The following is a 17,854-nucleotide window of genomic DNA, read 5'->3' as shown; positions in this document are numbered from 1 at the left end:
TATTGACATAACAAATATTAAAATATTTCACAGTACAGGCACACACAAACAATGTGACAGGTTGTGACATCTGAGCACATTTGCCATGCACACATACATACACATACACACACTGGGCTCATTTTCAACAGCATAATGGTGGTAATGTGGCTCTGGCTCACCTCTGGCACTTGTTGGCTGGGGGTGGAGATGTTGTTTTCAAAGAGAAGATTAACTGCAGCACAGCCCCCTCTCCTCTCTCACTAGGAACTGTCCTGTGACACAAGGCCAAGAACAAGTCATGAGACCCACATAGCACATCACAGCACTAACACCAGACCTGGGCCAAGTGCTTTCATTACAGTTTGTTTTATCCCTTTTAGGCATTATGAGGGTGGGTCTTACCATGCACAACAACACACTAAATGCCAGTACATCACGATAAATTATTAGATGCTGGGCACACAGGTGAAAACAACTCCCAATATTGTTACATCTCAAGACTGCATTCAACTTACATTCTCCAGTATAACCCAAAAACCTTCTGATACAGTTTCTGAAAACTTTTAACAATCAATATGATAAATGATTGGTTATCAAGCTAAAAACAAGGCAGATCATTCCTAAAAAGCTGACAACCACCACCTAACAACAATTATTGTGTCTGTAAAAACTCTGAGAAAACTCCTGCACACTGTGATGCTGTGTGTATTTATTTACAGTGTTTTGGTCCACAGCATGTTACTGTTCTAGATTCAATCATTCCTCTACCATTCACAAAGATGATTTTACTACACACTACACTAAGCAGAGCTTCATTCATTTTGGAGGAAAACAAATGTTTTATGTCATTTTTCTATTCTGGGGGTTTTGTTAAAAAGCAAATGTTTTGTTTGTGATTGTCCTCTATAGTTGTGTTTATTCACTGAGAGCCATTCTGCCTCCACACAGTGCATCTCTTTACATGGACTGTGGCTCAGCACAAAATACTGAGTTTAGCTTGAGACATTCTTTGTACATGTACAGTGCCCAGTCCCTTAGTGAAGGAAACAAAAGAGCTCACATTTCATTTTGCCCCTGGTTGTCAATGTTGCCATTGACAGCCTTGTGGGGAAATGCCGTTCGCAGCATGTGACTGTATTATTTGCAAAGGGGACATGTGCAGATGTTCGGCTCTAACCTTTTAGACATTTTAGAAACCTTGTAATGCCACATACAGAATTCACAAAGCTAAACTATGAATTAACCTGGGGTAGACTATTCCCAGCCCCCAGCTTGTTAGGGGGGGATTCTGACTACAGTAATCCCACAGTCATTTGAAGCAGATTTAGATGTACTAAGGTCACTTAGCTTGATGATAACTTTGAAAGGCAATCCAAATCTGTGTTCAAGTCAAACTGATTCACTACTGTTGTCATCCCACTGAAGGAGAGGTAATCTCAGTTAGGAGGATGTTGAGGATGAACTCAGTGAACTGTACCAATTTGGGCCAATCTTTTGAAGGTGTAACTTTGGAAATTTGCAAAGGAGCGATACCAGATATTGGTTGTGTGAGTGAGAATTTTATTTGACAGCACATAACTACAAGAATGCAACATAAGAGTGATTAGGCTTACAAAGGCATTCGTGCAGGATTAGCTTGCTTAAATATTTCCCCCACTCACGTGCACTTAATATGTTTGAAATACCATCAGGTCTACATACAAGTTGCCTTACTCACAGGAGCCTATAATCTGGCTCAGTGCATTGAGAAGAATCATCCATTTTCCAGCTCTGGGGTTTGAAATGTCAGATTGAGTTCACATGGAAAATATTTTATTTCTGTATTTTCATTTTCAGCTTCTATCAGTAGTTGTAATCGTTAAATACGATGAATGGATTAAAACAGATCTATAAAAGAGGCAAATGCGTAAAAAGGACAATTTGCAAATTCATTTTCATGCATCATTAATAAATCTACAGTTTGCAGCCTGCACATTCAGAATATGCTGTGAGAGAAGGCTGAAGGGTAGTTGGGGTAGTGGTAATTTTTCCCTCCAATCCCTTCTTTCGTCAAAGCCCCCAGATGGAAATGATAGGCTTGATAGGCCCAGTGGCTGCCAAGATAATGGCTACAGACGAGTAACAGAAAACCCTTGACAGTGTAAACACACGGCTACTATCCAAACCGCTCCTGCGTTTGGGCCGGAGCCGCCATTGACTGGCGTAATCTGCTGTATAAATCTGTAGCTTGGCCCTGTCTGGCTGCTGTCTGAGTTCCGTGCACTCGGACAAAAGCGACGGACACCTTGCCCACTGACAAAGGGCCTGGCCCTAATTGGAGCAGACAAGGCTTGCTGATGGAGCCTTTTTGAGCAATTGAACTTGGTCAATGAATCTTAGAGGACCTAATGAAACATAAGGGACAGGCAGTTTGACTCAGCTCAACGAGGGCAGCACCAAACTGTCCTCTTTCTGCCCATCAGCCTCAGGACTGAAGTTGTGCTTTGACCCAAGATGACCTTTATGAAAGCATGTCTGTGTCGAACCTGTGAAGATTCTGATGATGTTAACCTTGTGGGCCAGATAAGTGTTGTAGATGTGATGCCTTTCATTGTCATTGTGGAATTTAGCTTTGGCCTTTGAAGGAAAAATGAGTCTGATCTGGCGCCATTCTGTTGTTTTGTTTTAGTCGTGGAACGTCACGAGAACGGAGAACAGGCCTTAGAGTGTCTCCAGACCAAACAGTTTGGGATTGAGGACACGCTGTTTTTCTTTGAAACTCTGAGGAAGGAGACTGGGTTCCTTTTAGAAACCCCTCGGGAATGTGTATGGGAAAACCTGTGTGGGCAACTGGAATCTCCTCAAAGAGACAGAGTACAGAACAAGTGCAGAGCCTTCACCACGGGAGAGAGGAACAGGTCTTTGTGATCATAAATGCCATGGAAAAAGTGTGCATTGTTCACAGCCCAACACATTTTTTGTTCATCTGGTCCTGTGATTCACCTACAAGTCTTAGGCTCACTGACCCTTCCAGCTGGCTGGCCAAAATGCCCACACAAGTCCATGACACTACATTTTATTTCCACAAAGAAGTGCTGCCTTCAACAGCTGTGCTGTTCTCAGATTCTTTTTTGCACCAAAGTATCACACGACCAATACAATGCTGGAATTATTACAGTCTATCTATCTATCTATCTATCTGGAAAACATTTTATACTATATTTCCCCTTTGCGTTTTGCACAGTTTGTCCCGTGAGGGGTTACGTAGTTTACAGCGCTGTTTCCATGGAGACGCAAGTATCTCCCTGCTAGACGCGAAAGGATATTGTCGATTTGTTTGTCATGCTAGCAAATTTTTAATTAGCTTTGACGCGTTGAATAGCATAATATTCAGACAAGCGGCAAGTATGTGGGTATTTGCCGACAATAATAGCCACGCAAACTAACTTTCTGACGACAGACGGTGGTAAATGAATGTAAAAGTTAAGTTATCCACCGAGCCGCCAGCGTTTTAAAATCATGACGGATGCTAATGAGTTGGATGAAACAATCATGCGGGAGATGAGTAATGTGGTCGTCTCTGATACTGGTGAAATTACAGAAGAGCAGGAGAGCTTTTCATTTTACGAAGAGACGGTAAGTCTCTGAGTCCTTTGATGAGGCCTGAGACCCGGACAATTAAATAAATCGATCAGGTTAACATTTGTCAACGTTAATGCGACAGGTAACAGGTGACCACAAGCTAAATGTAGCTAAAGGTTGCTAATGAAGTTGTGTAATTTTTGTTGTTTAATGTCGGCCTGTGTATGGTGGACTTTTACATACTTTACGTATCATATTATCAGTGTTTTAGGTTTTTAAGTATATTTTATGTCCAAGTCTTTGTGTGTTCTGTGATTTACCTGGCTGAAAGTTACATTTCACCCGAGGACAATACTGTTAAAGACGAAGGTTGAAAGTTAGCTACGTCACTTATGGGGTGCCATTGGCCACGGTTGGCACAAGCTGAGTAAGTATTTGTAAAGCCATTAAGAAAAGTGTGCAGATTAATGTGAAAAAACTCCTGGGACCACAGACAGGATTAGTGGCATAGTTAATGGATGGATTATGGACAACTGGGGAGCATTCTGTGCTCATAATGACTGACAGACTTACCACAAGTCTAATTATTTCTAACACAGCACAGTACACACTGACCATATATGCTATCATTTAGTTATGTACTCACTTTTGTCTCCAAAAGCTTAGTATCAAGACATGTTTTGAAGTTTTGGTAGATGGAAAACTTGGAGGTGTTCTGAAATGACAGCGTATAAATGAATTTGCTTTTCTTATGAGACCAATATGACATTAATCTGACTTTCTGACAACAGGTCTCCGATGATATTCCACCATCTCTGCTGAGCTACTTTGAAACCTCTAAAAGCAGAGCAGCAGTCTGTGAGACGCTCATCCTTGAGGAACTTGAAGGTATGGAAACTTAAAGAGCAGTAACATATGAAACATTTTGATATGTCTAAAGCCGTTTCTTTCCTGTGATGAAAAGGTATTACAGCCTTTATATTGACAGAATGGTTGTTACATGTGAGATGTAGACTGTCAGATATTTACGATAAAATATGACCTCCAACAATCCCATCAAAGTGACTTAGATTGTCTCCATAATAACACCTGCCTTTTCTTTGAATTACATCATGTGACTTCACTGCATCACATTACACTGAAGACACGATGAACCTGGCTACTGAATTCAGTAAGGACATAATGGAACTGAATAAGCAGGTAAATGTCTCTCTTTAGAGTCTAGTCTCAAGTCTCTTTCTGTATGACCCTTCCAAACTACAATGGCTCTACACGTTCTGGAAAACTACTCTAAGTCTGTTTATTGTTTCTGTTACAGGTCACTTGTGAAACAGAAAATGAGGAAAACAACTTTTCCACTGACACTCATCTCCTGCCTCCACCCACAGAGACAGAAGCACTTTTCACTCACAATGTGTCAGTGTGTCCAAACAATGAAGGTACAGTACATATTTAGAAAAATGAAGAGAAAATTCTTGAATGCAGTGTTGTGTAAACCCAACAGGGTGACACGGTTTGCAGGACATTTGTCTCAAACTCAGCTTTATTTAAGCCACATTATAGGGTGATAAATGAAATATATCACAGGTAAAAGCATCTTCATTGTGATGTGACTGACCGTGGTGAACTTACATGTTAATAAAAACATGTGATTCAAGAAAAACATTATTGTTTTGGTACCCAGTGAAATCTTGTACAGTATGTACTTATGGCAAAGTGACAACAGGATATAAATTCAAGGTAAACAAATGAAAAGACATGTTAAATATGCCTTACCGAAGGTCTTATAATTCACTGAAATGTCTTTGGCAATAGAACAGTTGCCCACAAGGGGTCACTGTTGTTTTATTTTTTGCTCTCATTCTTCACTGGTGTAGTACAGTAATGATGTACATAACCCAACCTTTTGAACAGAAAATAGAGTAAATGGTTATATTTTAGTTTTTTGTCAGTATGTTTGCATGTTTGCAGTGAAAATATCTAGTTTTTGAGCAGTGCATGATTTTCCTCCTCGCTTGCTGAACTACTACATTTTTGTATTTGTCATAGATGAGGCTGGAACAAATGAATATATGGGGAGTGAGAAGTATCTGGAAATTGAAGTGAGAACCCTTAAGAGCTCAATGAATGGAGAGGTAATAAAGAAAAGCAGTGAGTACCAGAGAGAACACAGAGAGAAACAACACTGTGAGGAGATGAAGAAAGAGGAGCAGAGGAGACAGAGAGAAAGAGACTTCCAGGAGGAGCTGAAGAAGATAATGGAGGCAGAGAAGGTGAAACACTTGAAACTCCTTTTACTCAACATGGTTACTTGTCATAATATTTCTTGATATAGCAGATTATTTAAAACTATTCCAAGTGAGCAAATATGTATTTCCCTACTTTGTAGGGATGTGACATTTCAAGAAATGTCATGCTGTAGTGAGAGAGAGCATCCAAAAGGACAAATTTAAACCTCTTTACTTTAAGTAATGACAATAAGACAGACGGATGACAAATAGAAAGCAAGTTGTCAGACAGTGAGAAGTATTCTGTGTGGAAAAAGATCCTGAATTTTTAGAAGTGTAACATGGCGTAATGGATACCATTAATGTTTGTTTTTTTTGTTATTGTTTACTATATCCAGCTACATCAGAAAGAATTTGAGTTGATGGAGAAGAGAGCTCAGGAAAAACTTGAACAGGAGTTTCTGCTTCAGCAGGTAGTATGAATATGAGTCCTGTCATTGCATTTTCCTCCAGATGTCCAACCAAAGACATGGGCTCTCACTGTGGGTGGAGGCACTTTTACAAATCAATAATTCAGTTTTAGGATTCCCAAGATAAGTAAATAGTAATTTGAATTCATCATTATTATTTCAACAACTTGGAATCACAGTGAGAGTATGTAAAAGAACAAGTGTCCCTTTGGGGGACTCTTGATTTCACAAATCCGTATGTGACTGACACACTCTATATTTAGTAATTATTGTTCCATATTCCTCTTCACCCAAATGGTGTTTCAGTTGTGTGTAATTTTAATGTTTTATTTACTTGCAATGAAATGTTTTGCTTTTGTTTTAACTCTAGTAACTATCTTTACTAATCAGGAGCTTATCAGCAACTTACAGAAACGAGTGGAGGAAGAGAGGAGGATGAGGGAGGAGGAGCAGAAGAGGATAAGGGAAGAGCGGGAGAGGAAACGGAAGGAGGAGGAAGAGAAGAGGAAGAGGGAAGAGGAGAACAGGAGGAAAAGGGAAGAGGAGAGAATTAAGAGAGAGATAGAGAGGAAAAGGAAGGAGGAGGAAGAGAAGAGGAAGAGGGAAGAGGAAGACAGGAGGAAAGGGAAGAGGAGAGAATTAAAAGAGAGATGGAGAGGAAAAAGATGGAGGAGGAGAAGAGGAGGAAAGAGGAAGAGGAAAAGAGAAAAATAGAGGAAATGAGACTCAAAGAAGAGCAAAGAAGAAAGAAGGAAGATGAGCAGAGGAAGAAGGAGGAAGAGGAAAAGAAGAGGAGGAAAAGAGAAGAGGACAAAAAGAAGATAGAGGAAGAGATGAGGAAGAAGGAGGAAGAGAGAAAAGTAAAAGAAATACAATTTAAGGAAGAGGAGAAGAGGAGACAGGTGGAAGAGGAGGAGAGAAAAAGGAAGGAAAATGAAGAGAAAATAAAGGAGAAGGATACGAATAGGAAAAGGGTGGAGGAGGAGGAAACAAGGAAAAGGGAAAAAATGATAGAGGTGGCAAGGAAGAAGATGGAGAAAGACAAAAGGAGAAAAAATGAAGAAGAAATGGGACTTGAGGAGGAGGGGAGAAACAGTGATGAGGAAGATGACAGAGGAGAGGAAGAGGTGAGGATGAAGCAGAAGGAGATGAGGAAGGAGGAAAGTGAGGAGGAAACAAGAAAGGTAGAGATAGAGAAGAAGATAATGGCTGAACAGACGAAGAGAAAGGAAGAGGAAAATAGAGAAATAGAAGAACTACAACTCAAGGAAGATGAAGAAAAGAGAAAGAAGGATGAGGAGAGGAGACATAGCATAGAATGTAAAGATATGACCATGACGGAAGAAGAGAAAAAAACAAATGAGTGTGGAAAATGGCAGAAGAAAGAAATGACTGGACAGAAAGAAGAACACAGTAATGTACAAGAAGAAATAAGACTCAAAAAAACAAAGGATAAAGAAAAGAGGCAGGAAGAGGTGAAGAGACAGCAAGAGAAGGATGATATGACAAAAAGGGAGGATGGGAGAAGAAATATAGAGCCTGACAAGAAGCAGATTAAGGAAGATATGAGAAAAAGCAAAGAAAACATAAAAGCAGAAGAAAGAAGACTCAAAGAAGAGGAGGAAAGTAACAAAATTATAGCACAGGTTACCAAAGAGGAGGACAGGCTGATGAGAGCAAATGAGCTGCAAGAGAAGGAAAAAGAAAATGACAGCATGAAAGCTCAAAATAAGAGCAAGAATATGGAGAACAACAGAAACTCCCTAACCTCACAACTAGAGGACAGCACTACCCAGACCTCCTCAAACCCTGGTCCTTCACACAGTGAGTCCACAGTCATTCCCACCAGCTCTGAAACTGTACAACAACATGACCTAAACAAGGACATTAGCCAGACCTCTATATATAAAACTATGGACCTACAAGATGCAGCAGTAAAGCTTTGCACCTCTTTCAGCTCTTTACCAGTGTGTCTACCAGAGCACACAGAGCAGAAGAGACTGTCCTGGATGAAAGACTGCATCTCGTGGTCCAAACTGTCTCTCCAGAACAAGAGGAAGCAAAAAGGATGTATTCGGAGTCGAAGAGGACTGAAGAGGGCTGCTGAGGCCAGCAGCCTGCCACCTCTCTGCCCACACACTCTGCTTCAGTCCATAGGCTGTAAATCTCTGCAAGAGGTAACCTTTGTACACATGTTCAGCTTTGATTGACACATTGGCAACACTATTTTATCTAGCTATAAAAAAGAATGCTTTGTGTTAGTAGTAATCCACTTCTGGCTAGTTTATGATTTATACTTAATATAACAATGACTTATCTCTGTGCCATGTCAAACATGTCAATTTAACCTTTCAAGATTCAGTAAAATCCCTGAACCCTGAAGCAACGTCTGCCTGTCTTTCAGGTAACCACAGTGACCCTGGAGGACTTGCCTGGCTGTAGCTTATCCACTCTTGCTCAGTGTACTCGCCTTCAGTCCCTCACCCTGATACGCTGTGGCCTCAAATCCTTGGAAGGCGTCAGTCAGTTACCACAGCTTTGCTACATTGATGTGCAGGTGAATATTCAGCCAGTATATAATGAGTTACTGCTGCCATCTTTTATGTTTTTTTTTACTCAATTTGTTTTGTCTTAGGAAAATGACATCTCATTTGTGGACTGTGAAAACATGACCAGTTTACGAGTTCTGCGACTAGGCCACAACAAGTTAACATCCATCCATGGTTTAAGTGGTGTTGAGAACCTGAATGTTCTAGACCTCTCATATAACTCCATCACCCGCATTGGTAAGAACCTGAACTTTTAACTTTGGACTTTAGTTGTGTACAGTAGCAGACAAGCCTAAACTCTTGGCATGTCTGCAATACTCCACTAGAGGGCAGCCTCTCTCTTCCTTTATCTCTTTTCCTTTCAGTCCTGGACCTTTCACTCCAGTCTGTACTGAAATGTGATTTATTTACTAAACTAAACCTGGGCCCAGAGCTGTGGAGCTAAAGTCATAAATAGATATTGGCCAGGCAAGAGGTTAAACACATTGAATTGTACTTTTAGCTTCTTCACTTTGTTGTGAATCACCCCTAAAATTATACATACAGGTGTGAGGGCTTTAACATATGCTTATGATTTACTTACTCCTCATATGCAGACTCATCCTGAGCTGTTTTTCCAATCCGAATAAGTGGCTTCTTTTATTCGTCTCATCCTCAGCTGGTCTGGAGTTTATGAGGAGACTGCAGAGGTTGTCAGTGGATCACAACCAGCTGATCAGCACCAGAGGACTGAGGGACGTATACACCCTCCTTCACCTGGACTGCTCACACAACCACCTGGCAAGTGTAGAAGGTCTGGAGAACAGTGCTCTGCTCCAGACACTGGACCTAAGAGCCAACAGTCTCACTGAGGTAAAAACAGAACCAGCTGATCACTGAAAACACTGGGTCTGACATCACTGTTGAGTGTTGCAGTTTTGTGAGACCTGTACAGAAACTGATGTGGATGCTTGAGGGAGGAGAGGGACTCAAAAGGTTTTATTGAATTAAGCTCAAATCATTCTGTTTTCATATTGTAGGGATGTAAACAATTTGTTTGAGGGGATGTAGGGATTTCCCTTGGAAAAAAAGTATTTGGAAAAAAAGATTTAAGTCTACTTTCTTCTTCTTCTTTTCAGTTTTTTGTTTTCTGCTCATAACTAGAAGTTATTTTGATTTTTTTCCATCATGATGCAGAAACAATAAAATGACAATATGACATTCATTTTATGGGTTTGATAATCACAAACTAAAAATTTCCAATACCAATAATTTCAGAAGGGGATAGGTGTGCGAGGCTAGTTAGAATGACAAAAAAACAAAAAACAAAAAAATACATCCAACATAGACATCTAGCTGTCAAACCTTCAAAATAAAAGCTTGAAATTGTTACAGATACATACAGGCTACTGTTTGGCTGTATATGTTGCTGTGACTCTACAATTTAATATCACATTATATTAAATTAAGAAAAATATATATTGAAAATCTTTCACACAACCTGTGACATCGTGCAGGATAAAGGGTTTAAATGGTTGGATGAAGTAAAGAAACACTTTCAAATAAATTTGCCCTTTTGGACTAAGAAAGAATGTAATATAACAAACTCAGTATGGGTGATCTGACAGTCTTGATATTTAGTGTAATACTGTACTGTCCATATTTCCAACTAAGATGCACTAACAGAACACTTTCTCTATTGGTGGACAGCACAAATTTGCATGTGTAACAAAAGTGAATTTAACCTGCAAGACTCAGAAATGTCAAACTGAGGTGCATTCTTGAATTTGTTAGTCATACAGGCTTCAACTGAACGGAGAGAGAGATGGACTCAGCACGATGTTATTAGTTACACCTGTGTTGTCAAGTCAGACTCTCTTCTATGAGAATGCTCTTTAAGCTTCAGTTGGAGAAATTACTAATGACTGAAGCTTATCTTTCATTTTTTTGTGCAAGTAAGAAAAAGAAAAAGTTGCATTCAAAATAAAAATATTAACAAAAGTAATTATAATTAAAATGTATACATCCTCAGTGTTTCTAGGGAAACCACCTTGTCCCTGATGAGCTTCATTTGTGGCTAGCACCCGTTGATAAACTGTAAACACAGCAGGACTAAAACAACTGACATTGATGGATGGGGTCATTTGGTTGCTGTTGGACCAGCAGCAGCAGCAGCAGTGTAAAGTTAGTGTAACCCCTCAGTGTTACCAGTGTTATCTGACAACTACACCCCGTTTGTCCATCAGCCCCCGAGTCTTAACAACCACATCCTCCTCAGAGAGCTGCATCTGGACGACAACAGCATCTCCTCACTGCAGGGCCTCATTGCCTGCTGGCTTCCCCTCATGCACCACTTCTCGGTAGCTCAAAACAGGTATGTTCCACCAGTCCTAAATGATATCTGTCTTTGCCTGAGGACTGTTATTTGGTAGAAACACAAAAGATATAATAACACACAGCCACAAGTTTTTGTTTCTCTTTTTCTTTCAGAAATGAAACATTTTGCGTGACTCTTGTAGCATGAACATCTTAAAAAAATCACATCATAGTCATATGATTTGAAAATGAAAAATGAAAATGCTAGATGTAGAAATGTTAGAATATGTCTCTGTCTTTCCTAGAATTACCCTCCTGCCCTCCATGTCTGATTTTGTGTCCCTTGCAAATCTGGATCTTCGATTCAACTGCATCTCAGGTAACATTTTGCTTTCATTAAACCTATTACATAAATCTCATTTTCTCATCATAAAGGCATACCAGCCTCTACTGTGTATGTAATGTGAAACAAAACAGATTGGTTTCACTTAACAAAAGAGGTCATGATAGCTATAAATTTACCAAACCTTTAGGCATTTCACTAATACTTCCATCACTTTATATGATGCTGTTGCCTTCATAACATAACTGAACATAACTGCATAACCAGCTGAGACACTGGTGAAAGTGAGGAACAGACTGAAAGATAGACATTGACACGGCAAAGGTGTTTTTTTCCTTCTCTTTCAGAACTACAGAACATGTGTGAGAGTCTGGAGGGTTGTCAGTTCCTGCGAGAGGTCCACCTCACTGGGAATCCTCTTCAGCAGGAAAGTGGCTGGAGGTAAGGTGAAGTTTGGGTGGACGACTCAGAGCATTTTTCATGTGCTACTGTTTTTCAGGAATCTAATGTGCTCCAGCTTTTAGGGCACGTGTGGATGTGCGGTTGTATTAAACTGATTTGAATGCACCCAGTAATTCTCTGGATGGCTGTTCACCCCTGACTTTAGCATGTTCACCTCTGCCGCACAGTTTCTAATCAAGATAGTATAATTAGAAATTTCCGTGGTTCTTTCTGGAAATTATTTGGAAGAAAGTTTCGGTTTCAGCTTCCTTTGCTCTGAAATATCACTCGCTGTGATGGATGTTCAAAGGAACATACCAGTGAAAATCCAGTATTTCTTTATCACAAATTTGGTCTATTGGCGCAGGTAGTCTAAACATTCCAGCAGAACACAGGCCTTCCTCTCCACTTTCCAGGATTAGCACTGTGATCCGCGTCTGCTATTAGATTACTGCGACGTGCCACTGACATCTGTGTGTTCGTACGTCACTCTAAGTGCTTGTAATTCTCAAAATATTGATACAACAGAAAAATCAATTAACTTTTCAGTGTCAATTTGCTCATTCACTTACAGCGCCTAGATATTTTTCCCATGTTAAAACAGTTGCAGTGAGTTATATGAAAAATATGCAGTGATCACTTATACTCTTCATGCTTTTATCAGCCTGTCATAAGCAATGATCTCAGCTGTTACAGGTCTGTAAAGTTATTTGGCTCAGCAGAATTACTCACACCCATGTAGTGACAGAAAAATAAACAAAATATGAAAAACTATACTTTGCTTGCCCCTCCAAAAAGCCCTCTTTTATGGGTTGTTTATCTAACAGCATTTAGACTGTTGTATTATAGAGTTTCTTCAGCCATTTTTGGACCTTTAAATCAGCAACATCATAACAGAGAAGAGTTGAATGTCAATTGCACATGTAAAACATTCCTGCCTTATGTACTCCTGGCCTACTGGCCGTCAATAATGTTGTTGTTTGAATGTAAATTTAACGTTTTTATTTGGAAATTTCCTTTTTTTAGTAGTTTATTTTCTTTTTTCATGGATTACTTGTTGACATTTTTTCCATCTTAAGCCTTAACTGAAACATTACCTTAATATTTCATTGAACTTTACTTAACCTTCAATGCCAGCAGTGGAATTAACCTTCTGTATTTCCACACTCATGCCCTGGCCCTTTCATCCAGAGCCAGTGATAACACCGGCTAAATTAAAGCACCAAAAGGCAAGCGCTAAGAATTCCACTCCCTGTAGGCAGCCCCTGATCCAGGAGATGTGGAAGAAGAAAACACTGGGTCTGATTAATCAGGGCCACTTTAAGAGCCTGTGTTTTGGAGGAAGTCTTCACTAAATGAAATACGGACCTGTGTTCATATGGACTAGAGGAGGAGGATGAAGGAATGTGAGCCAAGAACCGTGTTTCCCCAGAAAGGAGGATGAAATTTATATCAATTTAGGAAAGGTTCAGGTTGAAGTCCAAGCACAGTCAATGTAGATATAGCTGCAAGGAGAGAAAGAGATTCATAGCATCTAAATTGTGAAAAATAATGAGTTTCAGTGATTTAGTTAAAATGAACCAGTCATGACAATACAAATTTACAATACCCCTAAAGGAAAAAATGCTTCAAAAAATCATAAAAAACTGTTGAATGTTGTGAGCTGTCTTTCTGAAACCAGCCAAATGTCATTCCCTAATTCTTTAATAAGAATTGTCCATTGTAAACATCAGCGACTCATGGCATCTAACTATTTTGTATGTAGGTCTACTCTGCATTCCCCCAAGTGTGTCTAACTGGTCTCCATTCCTGAATTTAATTATAATCTGCACCTCAATGAGCTCATGTAACAATCAAAAGGTCCCATTTGGGTTTGGAGCTTCATTTGAAGACAGCAAGCCAGACAACATGCCTGAAGGGCTGGAATCTAATCCCGATCTGTGTCAGAGAGACCAAGTGGGCCACATCAAAACCGTATCCTTCTGACAGTACACAGATCCCGTCCTCTGTGGTCATGTCTTTGACTCAGGGTGCCGCTGGGGTCGGTAAACTGTGCATAGTATGAATTGTTTATATGATTTCAAGTCCTTCAACATGGATCTGAAGAATACAGTTCACAACCCATACATGAATCAAAATAAAGTAGGAATAAGTACTGAGGCACCAAGATTACTCCGCCATCGGACTTTGTTTGTTTATTTTTTCCACTGGATTTCATACTTTGCTCTCTGCTTTGCCTTTATTAGCTGTAGAATCTGTGGTTATGATGCATGTAGGACAGTTGATATAGAGCTTTGTTTTAAATAATCCAGAGAGATCTATTGTTAAAAATCATATCCATGGATTGGTATAGAGATACAATATGAAATATTCACAAAAACACATTATGAGCTGGTGAAATCAAAGGCTCACCCTCAACACATGTTTTGTCCTCTTCATGGTGACATGGTAGCCAGATTTAAGAGCATGTGGTGCACTGGGAATCAATTTTGAGAAACCCAGTTGTTCATAATGTTTTAAAAAATCGACTTCATAGCCTGAAGGCTTGTATTTTTACGGATTTTATTGTTGCTGTTCCCTAGTGTCCTGTAGAGTTTCCAGCTCCACATTTTCCCACTGAACATAGACCACATTTGGCCTGTGCTGTGCTGGTGGATGCTCTGAGTCTGTTTCTCTGGCAGATAGTTGAGATTCCTCTGGTTGGACATCCTTAGCCTCAGGCAGCAGTTACCTCTCCCCCAGACTCACAGCCATTCAGGGCTCCCCTCCAGTTTGAAGGCCAGTACTACCTAACATATTCCATTTGGTAGGGGTTTTTCATCCAAAGTAGCTGTGTGACTACACTTACAGATATAATAATGTGAAGTCAACAATTGTGTTAAATGTCTCCAAATGAATTTAGATTGTAATGCCAGATCACAGTGTACATCACTTATACCAGTGGATAAAGTTCAACAAATTCACCAAAACACTGTAAATATATTAGCTTAGTTAGACCTGAGGACAAACGTGCTCAGCATAGAGAACAACATGTGTAATGAGTGGCCTCAGTGAGAATGGCTGCTCTAACCTTTCTGTACTAGAGCAACTTTCTGCCCACTGAGCTATACAGCTATAAATATGGGTTTTCAATAAGACAAATTATCATTATTCAACAACATGGGGAGTTGAATATCAGTGATTAAATAATCAGCCTGAAATGTAAAACAGAACAAAAATGAATGAAATTTATTCACCACAAGTCTGAAACCTCTTTGCTGATTTGTGAGACTTATTGACCAAAAAGTAAAGTCAAATCATGCTGATACTCCTTGGCGCAAGACTGAAGGGCGAAAGCTTCACGTCTTATTCCATAGCCCTGACAGAACCTCTCTCTCTAACTTAAGCCTTTTTTTGAAAACGTCTCCACAGCGTCTGAAATTTCAGCCTTTCAGTGTTTTGGGTTCTGTTCATGTCGCTCTCAAAGGCCTCAGTGTTATATATACTGTTGTTTATACAAAGTGTAGGGCGCATCAAGTTGTTTGTATTCACGGCAGTGGTGAAAAGTGCATTTACATGCTATACTATTTTGTAAAGCAATATAGTACAGCAGTAGTTAAGTTATTTAAAATCTTAAATGTGAATGTCATCAGAAAAGGTCTTGCTAGGTGAGAGATATAAATATATTACAAACAGTGGTATTATAATAGCTGATATCATGGTATTATTAATTGTAATGTTTCTAAACAGAAATCTATTATATAAACCACTTTACTCTGGTATGTTGTTTAAATACAAATCAGCTACTTAAAAAGAAACATACAAAAATATAATTCTCAGGCTAAAATTTGTTGTGCTTTTAAGTAGTAGTTCTAGTATTATAAGACTTTTTTGTTAATATTTAAAAGTTAAGGCCATTAAAATGTGGCTTTAACTGGATATTTCATCCAGTTTTCTCCTCTTTTCAGATCCACTGTGCAGAAAGCAGTAGCTGGCCTGAGAGCCATTGATGGTCAGGAGACAGACTCCTTTCAGTCAGCCCCTGCTGTTCAACAGGTCAGCTTGGCCTCAGGCGGCTTCCTAACATTTTGTCAGGCTCAGCTGAAGCAGACTCGTGATTTACAGCTGCAGCACAGCAGGGAGCTCAGGTAAGAGAAAAATTACTGACTGCTTGTGTAAGGTGTACTGTTAGTGAGTCTAATGTGTAGGAGCACAGGTCTCACCAGTGGTCAGCGAAAGTGGTTGGAGTGGTGTGTGTGAGCCAAGAATTTACTGTTAATCCTGTCTAAAGCTGAGGAAAAAAATGTGATTGGTGATTCTTACTCTTAACCCAGATGACATAATTTTCATCATGATTTATTTGTAAGAGGATGTATTACTTTTGTAATCTTGTGCTGATCAGCTTGTCAGAGTGACAGACATGAAGCAGCCAGGAATGCTAGCTATCCTCTTGTTATGTCTGATACGTAGGGCGTAGTGGGCCTAAAGACAACGTCCATCTATTTTCACAAGTCCTTCGATGTCACTGGCCTCCACACACATTGACAGTCCTATGCAAGACGGACCACCAACACTTAAAACAGTGGTCAACTTTCTGCTTATCTTCATGACCCTTCCAAATTACACAGCACAAAAGATGAAACGTGACGGCGGCTATCCTGTGTGGGTCACACTGAGGACTCCTATGGCTTGAGGGTTAGCGTGGCGCTCCTTTTGCTTCACCCCTCACTGTGTGCCCTCTACCCCTCTGGCCCCTGGACAATAGGCCATTCTGGGGGCTTTGCAAGGACCAACACAGCTATTTAACCCCTGGCCTGACCTCATGTCAGACTGAGGTTTAGGGGAGGTGAGAGGAGTGCCACACGCCAGTCTACTGGTGACTGTAAGGTGGGAAACCATGGGGTTTATCAGAGGTATGGTTTCACAACCTTTCTTTACAGGGTGCAGGTTGGAGTCTGAATTCTTCACGAAGTGTCTCTATTTTACACATAAGATTTACTTTTTAGAAATTTAGCTGAGTAACTTAAATCTTGATACAAGCACATACAAGTATGTCAACCAAAGCACAAACATTAAACAACAGTCTGTGTCCTTGAGCGATCATGTATGATCGAAAAATCAATAAAAAAGTTATTTCTTGTTGAAGAAAATCTTGCTTCCCCTATTTTTTCTTTTCCAGGCCACAGTCTGTATTCTCCTTGGATGCATTACTTGCTGAATGGTGCATAATTATTTTTACAGACAAGCTGGGAAGTTAACACAGTAAAATAGACTCAAGCTTTAATGTTGCATTACAATAATTGGTCAGTATTAAACAAGACAGTGTAATAAATGCATACAGAAAATGCATAAGAGATACTGGATATTTCCGTGGTTTGGACCCAAGGTATTTGCAGTAAGAGACTCCCTTGCATGAATGTGGGATGCGCTACACACCCATCCATCACCCTAACCTCCACACTCTTACTTTCCACTTTGCTACATAAAGTTGACATTGCACATAATTTTGGGGGGTGAAAATTATTAAATAAGAATTTACTTCCAATGGATACTGGGCTGCCTCAAGGTTCCCATTTTATCAAGTCTAGCTGAAAGCAATTCTCATATGCTCATCTGTACATTTAAAGACCCACTGGTTGCTGAAATTCTTTGTTCTGTCCGAATGAGTTCATCTTATTCTCTAAATGTCCTCAAATGTAATTCAAAAGATTAGTAAACAACACATATATTGTCGTTTATGCTCAAGGTTACAGACACAGGCTAGTAATAATCATCAATCATATTCTGTCACAAACATGTTAATCTCCAGGTTAAACATTATATAAAATGTTTTTCTGCTCTCTTATACTAGTGTCATACATGGTCATGGTGACCCTGGAGTGAACCAGCAGGTACAGGGAGGAGGGGTCATTTGTGTCACAATCCTGTTGGACCTCCTGACTCCTCTCTTTTCTTGTCCCACTGAGAATGAAGAGCTAGGTCTTTGTAGAGAAGAAGCTGTACTAC

The 17,854-nt window shown here is 39.8% G+C and overlaps 1 protein-coding gene across 1 annotated transcript in view; it reads left to right on the top strand.

The window, feature by feature from the left end:
• Positions 1 to 3,257: 3,257 nt before the first annotated feature.
• The window catches only part of lrriq1 (leucine-rich repeats and IQ motif containing 1), a 32,384-nt gene continuing 17,787 nt past the window's right edge, over positions 3,258 to 17,854 (top strand). The window contains 15 exon segments of the mRNA XM_051073169.1: positions 3,258 to 3,597; positions 4,335 to 4,431; positions 4,688 to 4,743; positions 4,862 to 4,982; positions 5,593 to 5,816; positions 6,170 to 6,244; positions 6,632 to 6,860; positions 6,863 to 8,418; positions 8,646 to 8,798; positions 8,877 to 9,027; positions 9,449 to 9,642; positions 11,016 to 11,143; positions 11,391 to 11,464; positions 11,776 to 11,869; positions 15,817 to 15,996. Coding sequence (XP_050929126.1) covers positions 3,481 to 3,597; positions 4,335 to 4,431; positions 4,688 to 4,743; positions 4,862 to 4,982; positions 5,593 to 5,816; positions 6,170 to 6,244; positions 6,632 to 6,860; positions 6,863 to 8,418; positions 8,646 to 8,798; positions 8,877 to 9,027; positions 9,449 to 9,642; positions 11,016 to 11,143; positions 11,391 to 11,464; positions 11,776 to 11,869; positions 15,817 to 15,996 — 3,449 coding nt within the window. The 5' untranslated portion in view covers positions 3,258 to 3,480.

The sequence above is a fragment of the Lates calcarifer genome, linkage group LG10, assembly GCF_001640805.2.
Source record: "Lates calcarifer isolate ASB-BC8 linkage group LG10, TLL_Latcal_v3, whole genome shotgun sequence".
Taxonomy (NCBI): Eukaryota; Metazoa; Chordata; class Actinopteri; family Centropomidae; genus Lates; species Lates calcarifer.
This window is presented reverse-complemented; position numbering and strand designations above follow the sequence as displayed.